We start from the raw sequence: 14,812 nt of genomic DNA on the forward strand, positions 1-14,812 counted from the left end.
ATGCCATTAATCCCAGCACAGGCAGGCAGCCTGGTCTACAGAGTGAGTTCCAGGACAGCCAGGGCTACACAGAGAAACCCTGTCTCAAAAAACAAAAAACCAAACAAACAAAAACAAACAAACAAACAAAAAAGAGCGTTCTCAGGGCTGATAGTAACTCAGTTGGTAGAGTGCTTGCCTAGCACACATCGAGCCCTGGACATGAAGCACCACATCAACAAGCCATGGTGGTACAGGCCTGTAATCCTAGGACTTGGGAAGCCAAGAAAGAGTTCAGGGTTGTCTTCAGTGATAGGGAGTTTAAGGCCAACCTGGGATGCATAAAAGCCTGTCTTAAAAAAAAAAAAAGGAATTATTTTATCATATCTTGCTTGGAAATTGCTTTTGTAGTTGGAGGTTAAGTCAGATATTTTCAGGATGGATGTCATTGTGTCAGCCTGAGGGTCATTTACATACTTTAGAGGCATTTCTTCTGTCTCACTGGTGTATTTCATCTCTGCCCAGTATTGTTAATTAGGGCCTGGTGACACAATTGGCAAGGAAGGGGGACCATTCCAATTCACTCAAACCTGAGTCCTACTTGGCAAACAAGGCTCTTCAACTGTTTTTTGGGAGCAAGTTGGTTCTAGCCAATTTCAGGTTCTTTGACTACTATATAACTTCTTGTTAACTGTGATGTATTCTATGGAACAGAGACCCTGACCGGTTGCTACTGGTGTGCCATCTTTGTTTGATAACCTATAGGTAGTTAGGCCTCCAGCTTTTTCCGGAAGCCTCCTTTGCTGAGAACTGAGGAATAAATCTCCTCTGCCGTCTGGGACAGAGACTACATGACACTTGGCCTGCAGTGCTTCTATGTAGTGCTCTTCAACTTTTGTGTTACTGCCAATCATAGCTTCTTAAAGGAGTATGGAGAGATGAGCTTGTGAGTTTGACAGTCAGGACCTGTTCCCGCTTCTCTTCCAGAATCCATACCTCTTCTTAGTGGTCATCATGCTGTGACTTGAGGTTGTTGATTTAGGGAAAGGGAAACTAATCCACTCTTTAGCAAATCACTACTTGTCCAGCTAAACTTGTGGCTCTATTTGCTTCTTTCGCTGTTACTCAGTTGGGCTGAATGTGCCTGCAAAAAGTCAATGCCTTTTTGACTAAGAGGACTTTATCCTTTTTAATTATAGGTTCCATTACAGCTTATAGAAAGTGTTGAATGCCGTGATATATTCCAGCTTCATTTGACGTGCAAAGACTGCAAAGTTATCAGGTAGGTGGTGTGTTTGTGAGGCTGTGAAGTACTGGCAAAAATACTCTTTAAAGAGTTGTTATATAGTTTGTTAGCAAAATGTCCTTTGAAGGTCCACTTTGTTAGAATAATTTCCGAGTAGTTAGTACCTGAAGTATTTTATTCTTAGTGTATATTGCTATACAAACAGATACTTCTTATTTGGAAGTTAGTTTTAAATATATAAAAAGTATAAAAATTTTTAAAGAAAGTATAAAAATTAAAGTAGTACAGTTGTGTACCATTTACCCCTGTAAATACTCTACTCCAATTTACTTTATCATTTGCAGAGCTCTCGTGTGTGTGTTTGTGTGTGTGTGTGTGTGTGTGTGAGAGAGAGAGAGAGAGAGAGAGAGAGAGAGAGAGAGAGAGAGAGACAGAGACAGACAGAGACAGACAGAGACAGACAGACAGACAGACAGAGACAGAGGCAGAGAGAGAGATTCTTTTCTGAAAAATTAAATTGCTTCACTTGGCTCTTCAACCTTAAACCCTTTAAGTGTGCTTTCCTAACAATAGAATATTTCCTCATATAACCTGTACATTATTGTCAGCTTCACAATTTTACAATAATATTACCCTTTCCAAATCTGCTATCCCTGCTCCAGTGATGTCCTTTACAGCATTCTTCCTCACCCTTCTCATTCAGCATTTTAGAATCAGATAATGCATTTGGCTGCTGTGACTGTAATCTTCTTTAATCTGGAATCTTTCTGTAGCCTTTCTCTGTCTTTTATGACAGTGGCATTTTGAATTATAGAGTTTTCTGTTTCAATAGATTGTTTCTCATTTTATAATTGTCTAGAGATTTCTTAAGATTAAGTTGAAGTTACATGTCTGCAACTGGAATACACACACACACACACACACACACACACACACACACACACATATACACACACTTACTCCCTTTCAAGGTATTGTGTTACATCCAGAAACAGTTGATCCATTTGTCCCCTATTGATGACTTTTGATTAGTCCAGTCAGTCAGAGTATTAGCCAATTTCTGTAGTAGTAGTGAATTTCTACATTTTTCCCCCTTATAACTAAAAATTAATCTATGGGGAAATACATTGAGAAAATGCAGTTGTCTTGTCTCTCATCAAAATTTCTCTTAAGTTTAGCATTGATTCATGATTTTATCAAACTAATTTTAACTCTAATCGTTGCAAAATGATGCCTGAAGTATGTTTTTAGTTTAATAACTCAATATGCTCCATTCTTGACATTTTTACTTTATTCCTTTGATCTGTTTTGGGGCACCAGTAAACACTGTGCTGTCATGTTGTTGAGCTACATTGGTTGGAACAAGGGAAAGCTGTAAGTGACCTTGTTAAGGAAAACATTAACGTGCCAGTGGTGCATACCTTTATTCCCAGCACTTGGGAGGCAGAGCCAGGTGGATCTCTGTGAGTTTGAGGCTAGCCTGGTCTACAGAGCGAGTTCCAGGATAGACACCAAAACTACACAGAGAAACCCTGTCTCGAAAAAACCAAAAAACAAACAAACAAACAAAAATACAAATTACATGAGTCTTTAAAAACTCAGTTTGCATTAATTATTTTAACCCTTTAATTGTATATACTGAAAATTGCTGTTGATAATACAATACCATTGTTTCATTCTCTATGTGGTTGCAGCTGAAAGTTTGCATGTCCTCTGCCTTAATTTGGATCTGATTGTCCTAATTGCTAAGTAGACAAATTTTGAAACCATTTCCCCAGCTGGCTGTGGATTGTGTTGTGGTCTGTTTTTTAGGTTGGCTTATTATGTTTTAACAAAAGAAAAAGGACTTTTTTGAACATACTTCTTGAGAGAGATAACTTTAAAACTAGCTGAAGAAGTAGGGTGAGACCTGATTCGTCAGAGAGACAAACTAATGCTTTACTTTGATAATCACCATTAATCATTTTCAGAAGAGATTCATTAGATTAAAATAATAAGATTTTCCACTTGTCCACCCTCCCTTTTTTTTTTTAATTTTGCACTGCTGGCTATAATTTGTTGGATCTCTTTTTATTATAAGTAGTAGTGAATGACTGTCTGTGATGCTTTCTTCACTCTTAGTTGACACTTCGTTATGAACAGGCACTCTTGAAATGGTGGCTTTGCTTAGACTTCATTATCAACTGTCACCTGATTGCGTTTATACTTGTTTTTTGTTTTGCAAAGGTGTCAGTTCCCAACCTTTGAGCAGTGTCAAGATTGGCTGAAGAGATTGAACAATGCAATCCGACCGCCTGGTAAAATAGAAGATCTCTTCTCATTTGCATACCATGCTTGGTGCATGGAGGTCTATGCCAGTGAAAAGGAACAACATGGAGACTTGTGCAGACCAGGTAGGCCAGACTTCTTATGGAACTTTGTTTGAAGATGCCTTTATCATGAAATGGGAACCTATAGGACTCATATCTTCAATCTCTGTTTTATAAAGCATCTAGCTTGTTTCCATTATTCTAAGTTTAGTAAGATACATTTCCTCCTTTCCAGGGGAAGAGAAAAAAACTGTGTTTGACACTTTAGTTTCCTAGGCCTAAAATGACTATAAGAAGGTTGTGGGGGTTGTGGAACCCTAATAGAAAGTAGCTGTGAATTTTGTGTATGTGTTTGGTAACATTCATGTTAAAGTGTCATTTGAGTAGGCCTTGAACCACACCAGCCTTGCACATTTATGTGAAAGTGCTTAATTTCTCACTTTATTCTTTTACCTTTCTCCCTGATCTTTTATTAAAATGTCATGTATGTGTGTGTAAGGTGTATGTGATGTGCTAGAGATTGAACTCTAGATCTTGCATATGCTAAGGCAATTATTTATAGTGTCATCTAGTTTGTGTGTGTGTGTGTGTGTGTGTGTGTGTGTGTGTGTGTGTGTGTAGGTAGGTAGTGGTAGGTATATACACATATGGAGGCCAGAGGTTGATATTGGATGTCTTCCTCTATGGCTGTCCACCTTATTTTTTGAGATAGGGTAAAGCTCACTAATTCAACCAGATTAACTGGCCAACAAGCTCCAGCAATCTTCTGTCTTCACCTCCCCAGGCCTTGGATTATAGGCATGTGCCACTGTGCCCTGCTTTTTACACCGGTGTTAGAGATTCAAACTCAGGTCTTCATGCTTACCCAGCAAGCTCTTTACTGCGTCATCTCCCCAGCCCCTGTCATCATGTTTTAAGCTAATTATAAAAATGTATATACTGGTGGCTTTTGCTGGGTGTAGTGATGTACACCTTTAATTCCAGCACTCAGGAGGCAGAGGGGCAGGTGGATTTCTGCTGAGTCCAATGCCAAACTGGTCTACATAGCAGGTTCTAGACCTACTGTGAAGCCAATTAGCCAGCCCTACATAGTGAGATCCTGTCTCAAATGTAAAAAAATAAATTAAAAAATGTGGCTCTTTTCTCAAGTGTTTTAAAGGTAAAGTTAAAATGAAGTCCACAAATCTTATATCTACATTTGCTGAAATTTAACTGTTGCATATTATTTCAGTTTTTATTTCCCTATTGTCTCCTATAAGAATAACTTGGAAGTGAACCTGTTGTGTCTTCTTGTTTGTGATACTAACTCTAAGAGGCCTTTTCTGGCTTGGGGTTGCCTGCCATTTGCCAGTAAGGCTTGCTTGCCTTTTATTAGTTACTTCACAAACAACAAACTTTTAAAGAGTACATCTTTAGTCCCTTGGTAATTCTAGTTGTTTCTTTGGATATTCCTAAGATGGATGCTTTGTCCTGAGGGAGGGTCCTCAGGCTCTTTGCTTACTCATGTTTGCTATTCTTTGGCCACCAATACAGTTCTCCAGTGTCCTCTGCCTTTCTACAGGCCTCTGAAACATGGGGGCATGTAGTGGGTAGATTGTTGGTTTTAGATTTCAGAAGGTTGAGTTCAAGCCCATAGTCTGTGTTTAATTTAAGTAATACTAGGCAAGCCACTTTCTGAACTTCAGTTCCCTTTGTTTATCACACTGAAACAGTTCACATTCTTCCTGCTCAAATATATATGGGTGTCTTAAAGATCAAGTGTGTTAACACTGCCGAGTTCAATTCAATGAATGCTCACATGTCTCTTCTACACCAGTTTATGAAAGCCCTGTGGAAGTTATACAGCTGCAGGATATTGCCATCCTAACTGATCAGTTGGACATTGTTTCTTCTCAAGATGCACAGTTCACACTGATGTTAATCTGCTACTACTTACATGGAGTTTTACTGACATTACTAGAGAAAGGGAGGAGAAAAAAAATATGTTTCAATTTTTCCTTTTATGTAGTTTTACTATGTAATATAGAAGGAAAACTTATATTTGATTTAAAAAAAAAAACTCTGGTAGCATTTTTTTCATTCCAGCTATCCTGGTTCTAATGCCTCCCCAATAGTGTTGAATGTTGTTGGCTACAGCTTACAAGATAGGAACATACCACACAACCACATTCTTTTTTTTGAGACAGGGTTTCTTTGTGTAGTTTTGGTGCCTGTCCTGGAACTCGCTCTGTAGTGTAGACCAGGCTGGCCTTGAACTCACAGAGATCTGCCTGGCTCTGCCTCCTGAGTACTGGGATTAAAGGCGTGCGCCACCACTGCCCTGCTGACAACCACATGCTTATGTCATCTCAGAGTGATGCCTTTGTATAGTCTACTCTAGAATATGAGACCACAAGCATAGACACCAAGGTGTAGAAGTTAGTTTAGTCTTTCAGCCATACATAGAGCTGCTCATGGTTTCTCTCCTGCTGAGCACTGAGAATATCAGCAGGCAGGTAATTGGGATGACTCTATCATTGTCTTGGTATTCATGTAAATTTTACTGTTTGGCTGTTGATCCTGTCATAGTGGAACCAGCCACATTGCAGCCACAGCTCCAGGACTTACTCAGACTTAGAAGAGGTCTCAGCATTGTTATGGATTCATTTGCACAGCTTGGAAGTCCTTGTTAAATCTTGACTTTTCTTTAACCCCATCTCAAATTCAGGCAGGCAGTGGACTCAGAACTGCCACCTTCACTCTCGTGTCCTCAGCTTCAGTAATAGTTCTATTTGTTATTGCTGTGGCAAAATTCCTGACAAAAGCAGCTTAACAATGGAAAGGATTGCTCCTGCTCATAGTTCATGAGACTTCATCATGGTGAGGAAGTCATGGTATCTTACTGTCATGGTGGGGAGCATGGCAGCAGGTAGGTAGGCTTGGTGCTAGAGAAGTTACTGAGAGCTACATTCTGATCTACAGGCAGAAAGAGAGAAAGTCTGGGCCTGGCATGGCTTTTAAATCTCACAGCCCATCCCCATTGACACACTTCCTCCAGCAAGGCCACACCTCCTAATCCTTCTAATCCTGTCCCAGAGTTCTAGTTCTTGGGAACTAAGCATTCAAATATATGAGCCTATGTGGGCCATTCTTATTCACACCACCAAACATGGAAACAGGAACTTGAGCCTGATGTATAGATTGTGTCTGTGGTCAAAAGCAGAGAACAGTGAGTGTTCTGATCACTTTCTCCTTTTTTATTTAATTCAGGAGCCTTGCCCATTGAACATACTATCTAGAATAGGAATGTCTTTCTACTTCACTTAACCTGATGTATGTAATTTCTTACAGGTATGCTTAAAGACTTAATTCCTAGGTGATTCTAGATCTCATCAGGTTGACAGTTGATATTAACCACCACAGTTCCATTCTCTGTCATAGTCAGCTTGTTGGTGCTGCTTCTGTATTAGAAATCAGGATTGAAGGCAAGCTAGAATGACAGATGACTGGACATTTAACTATTACATTAATAGTTCCATGTCTACTCTCTGACCTCTCTGGTAAGCTGTGTCCATCAAGTACATTACATCTTGTTTATCTGCAGGTAACATGGGCTTGGGTCCTACACTGCTGTTGGGTTGGTTGTCTTCTGAACTTGGATGGAGTCCAAGAAGTGTGTACTTCAAGGACTTTCTGGAACTTTGGTACATAGGAAAAAGGGATTCTTCCCCATCACTTGGAAATCTGGAAGAGGATATTTCTTAACCTTCTCTGACTCTGGTGCTAATTTGCAGCCTCACCTGTGCTTTGCAGGTGTGCATACTCAGAATCATCCAGGGAGCTAGATTTTTGTTAAAATTGCACATTGACACTGTGGCCTATGAGAAAGATTGTCCATTTGTTTTAAAAATTCATTTCCAAGCCGGGCGGTGGTGGCGCACGCCTTTAATTAATCCCAGCACTCAGGAGGCAGAGGCAGGCAGATCTCTGTGAGTTCGAGGCCAGCCTGGTCTGCAAAGAGAGTTCCAGGAAAGGCACAAACCTACACAGAGAAACCCTGTCTCGAAAAAAAACCACACACACACAAAAAGAATAAAATGAAAATGCCTGTGCTATGTAATTGTAGTGCAGGAAATATTAAATGTTGAAAAGGTAGATTAGAGAGCAGAGGATGCAAACAGGAAGGGTTGAAACAGAAATAAAAAGTCGAGAGCAGCGGCAGAGGCAGGCAAACAGAGCTATTACCCGCTGAGGAGTTAGTGAAAACAAGGGATTAAGAGTTTGGAACAGGGACTCCTTTAACACCAGCACCGGAGATGGCTCCTTTCCCGTGGGACTCGACCAGAACGGATCCGAACACTCTGTCTGAGGCCAACCCAAGGCCCAGCTGCTGATCCTGCGAAACCCAGCAACTTGGAGATGTTGGTGAGATTACCGTACTAAACAACCTGCTCAGCTGAGATCCATTCGGGAGAGGATTCAGAATCCTACAATCTGCAGTCTGAGGAAACAAGATCAGCTGAGGAGTTGACGAATGAGCAAAACGTGACCTGAGAACACAAAAGAAGGTGCCGCCCAGCCACCGAACCAGATCACCAGAATCATAAGCCTACACTACACCGACTAGGAACAGGTAAGCTCCCATCTCCAGACCGGCAGATCAGGTCGCTAGCCCCTAGTCCCTACCCATCAGAGTCCCAAGGACCAGACAGCTACCTTTCCCTGCTTCCCCACCAAAAAAACAAACAAACAAAACAAAACAAAACAAAAAAACCAACCCCTACGAACCCAGCAACCACTGAAACCATAAACACACCATGCACTAACTGGGAACAACTCCCTGAGACAGAACCCACCAATACTGATTGGCCTAAGCTACTCCTGAAGAAACAGAGCCCAACAGCACTGATTTAACCAAGAACTCCTAGTGGATCAAGACTAACAATTAGAACAAGAGAGGCACCTTCAGACACAGACACCACCTACACCAAGCATAGGAAGAGATGAGTAGACGCCAGTGCAAAAATACAGTCAACAACGTACAGACCTGTATGACAACATCAGAACCTAGCGATTCTACACCTGCAAGACCTGAACATACCAACGCAGAAGAAGCAGAAGAAATCAATCCTTAAAATGACTTTAAGAAGATGATAGAGGCCCTTAAAGAGGAAATAAAAAATTCCCTTAAAGAAATAGAAGAAAAAACAAACAAAAAATTGGAAGAAATAAAAGAAAACCAAGAAAAAATAATTAAACAGATGAAGGAAACAATTCAATATTTGAAAATTGAAATTGAGACAATAAAGAAAACACAAACTAAAGGAATGCTGGAAATAGAAATCCTGACTAAACGAACAGGAACTACAGAAGCAAGCATAACCAACCGAATGCAAGAGATGGAACAGAGAATCTCTGACACTGAAGACACAATAGAGAAAATAGATTTGTCAGTCAAAGAAAACACTAAAGACAAAAAAGTCGTAACGCAAAAGTCCAAGAAATTTGGGACACCATGAAAAGACCAAACCTAAGAATAATAGGGATAGAAGAAGGAGAATACCAATTCAAAGGCACAGAAAATATATTCAAAAAAATCATAGAAGAAAACTTTCCTAACCTAAAGAAAGAAATACCTATGAAGATACAAGAAGCTTACAGAACACCAAATAGGCTGGATCCAAAAAAAAGTCCCCTCGCCACATAATAATCAAAACACTAAACATACAGAACAAAGAAAAAATATTAAGAGCCGCAAAGGAAAAAGACCAAGTAACATATAAAGACAAACCCATCAGAATAACATCAGACTTCTCAATAGAGACTATGCAAGTTAGAAGGTCCTGGACAAATGTTATGCTTACACTAAGAGACCACGGATGCCAACCAAGACTATTCAATCACCATAGGTGGAGTAAACAAAATATTCCATGATAAAACCAGATTTAAACAATACCTATCCACAAATCCAGCCCTACAGAAAGCACTAGAAGGAAAAATCCAACCTAAAGAGGCTAAACACACCCAAGAAAACTCAGGCAGTAGATAATCCCACACCAACAAATACCAAAGAAGGAAAACGCAACACTACCACAAAAAAATAACAGGAATTAACAATCACCGGTCATTAATATCCATCAATATCAATGGTCTCAATTCACCTATAAAAAGACACAGACTAACAGAATGGATAAGAAAACAGGATCCATTCTTCTGCTACATGCAAGAAACACACCTTAACTTCAAAGACAGATACTACCTCAGAGTAAAGGACTGGGAAAGGCTTTCCAATCAAATGGACCTACAAAGCAGACTGGTGTAGCTATCCTAATATGTAATAAAATAGACTTCAAACTAAAATCAATCCAAAGAGATCAGGATGGACATTACATATTTATCACAGGAAAAAATCCACCAAGATGAAGTCTCGATTCTGAACATTTATGCCCCAAATACAAAGGCACCCACATTTATAAAAGAAACATTACTAAAGCTTAAATTGCACATCATCAAACCCCACACATTAGTAGTGGGAGATTTCAACACACCACTCTCACCAGAAGACAGATTCTACCAGACTGAAACTTAACAAAGAAATAAAGGACCTAACAGATGTTATGACTCAAATGGACTTAATAGATATCTATAGAACATTTCATCCTAACACAAAAGAATATACCTTCTTCTCAGCACCCCATGGAACCTTCTCAAAAATTGACCACATGCTTGGTCACAAAGCAAATCTCAACAGATACAAAAACATTAGAATAACCTCCTGTATCTTATTAGACCACCATGCCTTAAAGTTAGATTTCAACAACAACAAAAATTATAGAAAGCCTACAATCTCATGGAAACTGAATAATGCCCACCTGAAACACAAATGGGCCAAGGAAGAAATAAAGAAAGAAATTAAAGATCTCCTAGAATTCAATGAAAATGAAAGTACAACATACCCAAACTTATGGGACACTATGAAAACAGTGCTAAGAGGAAAAATTCATAGCTCTAAATGCACACATAAAGAAGATGGAGCAATCCCATACCAATGACTTAACAGAACAACTGAAAGCTCTAGAACAAAAAGAAACAAACTCACACAGGAGAAATAGACGCCAGGAAATAATCAAATTGAGGGCTAAAATCAATGAAATAGAAACCAAGAAAACAATACAGAAAAATCAGTGAAACAAAGAGTTGGTTCTTTGAAAAAAATCAACAAGATAGACAAACCCCTAGCCAAATTAACCAAAAGGCAAAGAGAGAACACCCAAATTAACAAAATCAGAAATGAAAAAGGGAGACATAACAACAGACAACAAGGAAATCCAGAGAATCATCAGGTCATACTTCAAAAACCTGTACTCCACACAAAATTGGAAAATCTGGAAGAAATGAACAATTTTCTGGATAGATACCACATACTAAAGTTAAATCAAGACCAGATAAACTATTTAAATAGGCCAATCACCACTAAGGAAATAGAAAGTCATCAAAAGTCTCCCAACCAAAAAAAGCCCAGGACCAAATGGTTTCAGTGCAGAATTCTACCAGATTTTCAAAGAAGAACTAATTCCAGTACTCTTCAAATTGTTCCACACAATAGAAACAGAAGGAACATTACCAAACAATTACCACACAAAGATGCATCAAAGAAGAATTACAGACCAGTCTCCCTCATGAACATTGATGCAAAAATACTCAACAAATATGGCAAACCAAATCTAAGAACACATCAAAACAATTATCCACCATGACCAAGTAGGTTTCATCCCAGCGATGCAAGGATAGTTCAACATACAAAAATCTGTCAATATAATACACCATATAAACAAACTGAAAGAAAAAAACCACATGATCATCTCATTAGATCCTGAAAAAGCCTTTGACAAATCCAGCACCCCTTCATGATAAAGGTCTTAGAGAGATCAGGAATACAAGAAACATTCCTAAACATAATAAAGGCAATTTACAGCAAGCCAACAGCCACCATCAAATTAAACGGAGAGAAACTCAAAGCGATTCCACTAAAATCAGGAACAAGACAAGGCTGTCCACTCTCCCCATGTTTATTCAATATAGTACTTGAAGGTCTAGCTAGAGCAATAAGACAGCAAAAGGAGATCAAATGGATACAAATTGGAAAGGAAGAAGTCAAACTTTCACTATTTGCAGATGATATGATAGTATGCATAAGTGACCCCAAAAATTCTACCAAGGGAACTCCTACAGTAAAGTGAAAGGATACAAGATCAACTAAAAAAATCAGTAGCTCTCCTAATCACAAATGATAAAAGGGCTGAGAAAGAAGTCAGAGAAACATCACCCTTTACAATAGCCACAAATAATATAAAATACCTTGGGATAACACTAACTAAACAAGTGAAGGACCTATTTGATAAGAACTTTAAATCACTAAAGAAAGAAATTGAAGAAGATATCAGAAAATGGAAGGATCTCCCATGCTCATGGATAGGTAGGATTAACATAGTAAAAATGGCAATCTTACTAAAAGCAATCTACAGATTCAATCCCCATCAAAATCCCAACACAATTCTTTCCAGATTTGGAAACAAAAATACTCAACTTCATATGGAAAAACAAAAGACCCAGGGTAGCTAAAAGAATCCTGTATAATAAAGCAACCTCTGGAGGCATCACTGTCCCTGACCTCAAGCTCTACTATAGAGCTATAGTAATAAAACCAGCTTGGTACTGGCATAAAAACCGACATACAGACCAATGGAATCGAATTGAAGACCCTGACATTAATCCACGCACATATGAACACCTGATTTTTGACAAAGAAGCCAAAACTATACAATGGAACAAAGAAAGTATCTTCAACAAATGGTGCTGGCATAACTGGATGTCAATATGTAAAAGATTACAAATAGATCCATATCTGTCACCATTGCACAAAACTCAAGTCCAAGTGGATCAAAGACCTCAACATAAATCCAGTTACACTAAACTTAATAAAAGAGAAAGTAGGAAGTAGTCTTGAACGCATTGGCACCGGAGATCACTTCCTAAATAAAAACACCAGCAGCACAGACACTGAGAGCAACAATTAATAAATGGGACCTCTTGAAACTGAGAAGCTTTTGTAGGGCAAAAGACATGGTCAGTAAGACAAAAAGACAGCCAACAGAATGGGAAAAGACCTTCACCAACCCCACATCTGACAGAGGACTGATCTCCAAAGTATATAAAGAACTCAAGAAACTAGACATCAAAATACTGAACAATCCAATTAAAAAATGGGCTAAAGAGCTAAACAGAGAATTCTCAAAAGAAGAATCACACATGGCTGAAAGACATTTAAAGAAATGCTCAACATCCTTAATCATCAGAGAAATGCAAATCAAAATGACATAGAGAAACCCTGCCTGAAAAAAATAAAAAATCTTTTGGGTGTATATATATAGAAGTAAGGTTTTTGAGAAACTTCCCTATTACTTTCCATAGTGGGTTTACTAGTTTATATTCCCACCAGAAGTATATAGGGGCTCTTTTTCTCTCTCCACATTCTTGGCTAGCATTTGTTGTCATTGGTTTTCTTGACGATAGCCATTCTAACTGGGATGAAATGAAAGCTCAAAGCAGTTTTAATTAGCATTTCTCGGATAGCTAGGGATGTTGAACACTTTTTCAAATATTTATTGGCTATTTCTATTTCTTCATTCCAGAACTACCTGTTCATTATCTCATTTATTGATTGGGTGATTTGTTTTTTGGGTTTTTTTCCCCCCTTTTTGTGTATGTGTTTAGTTTTGTAATTTTTTTCTGTTTATGTATGTATATGCGTATGTATCCTTTGTCTAATACGTAGTTGGCAAAGATGTTTTTCAGTTCTGTGGGCTGTTTCTTCACTATAGGGATTGTTTTCTTTGCTGTGTGTAAGTGTTTACATTTCATATGAACACATTTGTTAATTCTTAAGGTTATTTTCTTGAGTTGTTCCAGTCTTGTCCAGGACATGGTTTCCTGTATCTTGAAGGTGTGTGGTACATACTTGTAGTCCCAGCTCTTGGGAGGTATAGACATACATCTATGGCTGGATACCCTATGGCTGGATACCCTTTAAATTTCCATCTTTTTTTTCTTCCTCTAGCACTTCAAAGATCCAGGTCTTACAATAAGGCCTTTGACCCATTTTGAATTTACTTCTATTTTTTATTTCTACTTTTTTTTTATCTGGTGGGAGATAGAGTTCTAGTTTGATTTTTCTACATGTGGAAATCCAGCTTTCACATCATTATTTATTAGTCTGTCTCTCCAAGTGTGATTTTGATCTCTTTGGTTCACATGTCTCACTTTTTTTTTTCTTAGTTTTTCAAGACAGGGTTTCTCTGTGTAGCTTTGCGCCTTTCCTGGATCTCACTCTGTAGACCAGGCTGGCCTCAAACTCACAGAGATCCACCTGCCTCTGCCTCCCGAGTGCTGGGATCAAAGGCGTTCACCACCACCACCCAGCCTGGCTATTTCTTTTTATTTATGCTTTAATGCGATCTTTTCTTGGCTTTGGCCTCCACTCCTGGGATTCTTTTGCATGGGTGGTCACTGGTTATGTTTTCCACTGTTTTTTTGTTTGTTTGTTTGTTTTGTTTTGTTTTTTAATAAAGCACTAGTTTTCCTGCTGAATTTTTCTTACAGTTGTTTTGTCATCCATATTGCTGATTTTTTTTCATCTATTGCTGACTTTGTCTGTGTTCCTTGCTGACTTTTCTCTTTAGCGCCTGGATTTAGATCATCTACTGGTTGCATATTTTTTGATACCACTGATCATTTCACCAATGAACTTGGAGTTTTCATCTGGCAGGGTCTTTGAATTCAGAAGTTGGAGAGTTAAAATACTTTGACCTTTCAGTTTTCTTCTGTTCCTAGTTTAGGATTTGTGAATCTGCTGGTTTGGGTGTTGCTTCTGGTTTTATTTGTAGGTATTCTTAGTGAGAAGCTTAATCTTGAGGCCTTACTCCCACTGTGAAAGGAAAAAATAAACCTTCTAATGGCAGTGTCAAACCATACAGGACAGAGACTCCACTTGAACCTGATTAAAGCTCACTCCTGCGTTAGCAATGACTGTGGCTCAGAAAATGGTAAAACTAATAGAGACTGCTGTGAGGTTAAAATTGCTCGGACAAATGGGAAACAGTGAATGGATGAGATGTAGGAGGCAGGGAAAGGTGAAACACAGAAAAAGACAAGTGGGGAAGTTATGGAAGGGAAAAGAGAATAGGAGATTTAGAAAAAAATTAAAAATAACCATAAACAACAAAAGATATCCTATTTGTGA

General features: G+C 38.7%; 1 protein-coding gene across 4 annotated transcripts in view; it reads left to right on the top strand.

Moving 5' to 3' along the window:
• Positions 1-14,812, top strand: part of Mtmr3 (myotubularin related protein 3) — a 134,326-nt gene that overhangs the window by 82,829 nt on the left and 36,685 nt on the right. For all 4 annotated transcript variants that reach the window (XM_059275564.1, XM_059275565.1, XM_059275566.1 and 1 more), the window contains exons 6-7: positions 1,179-1,261; positions 3,452-3,618. In XM_059275564.1, coding sequence (XP_059131547.1) covers positions 1,179-1,261; positions 3,452-3,618 — 250 coding nt within the window. The remainder of the gene's footprint in view (positions 1-1,178; positions 1,262-3,451; positions 3,619-14,812) is intronic.

This window comes from Peromyscus eremicus, chromosome 10 (assembly GCF_949786415.1).
Source record: "Peromyscus eremicus chromosome 10, PerEre_H2_v1, whole genome shotgun sequence".
NCBI classification, from domain to species: domain Eukaryota; kingdom Metazoa; phylum Chordata; class Mammalia; order Rodentia; family Cricetidae; genus Peromyscus; species Peromyscus eremicus.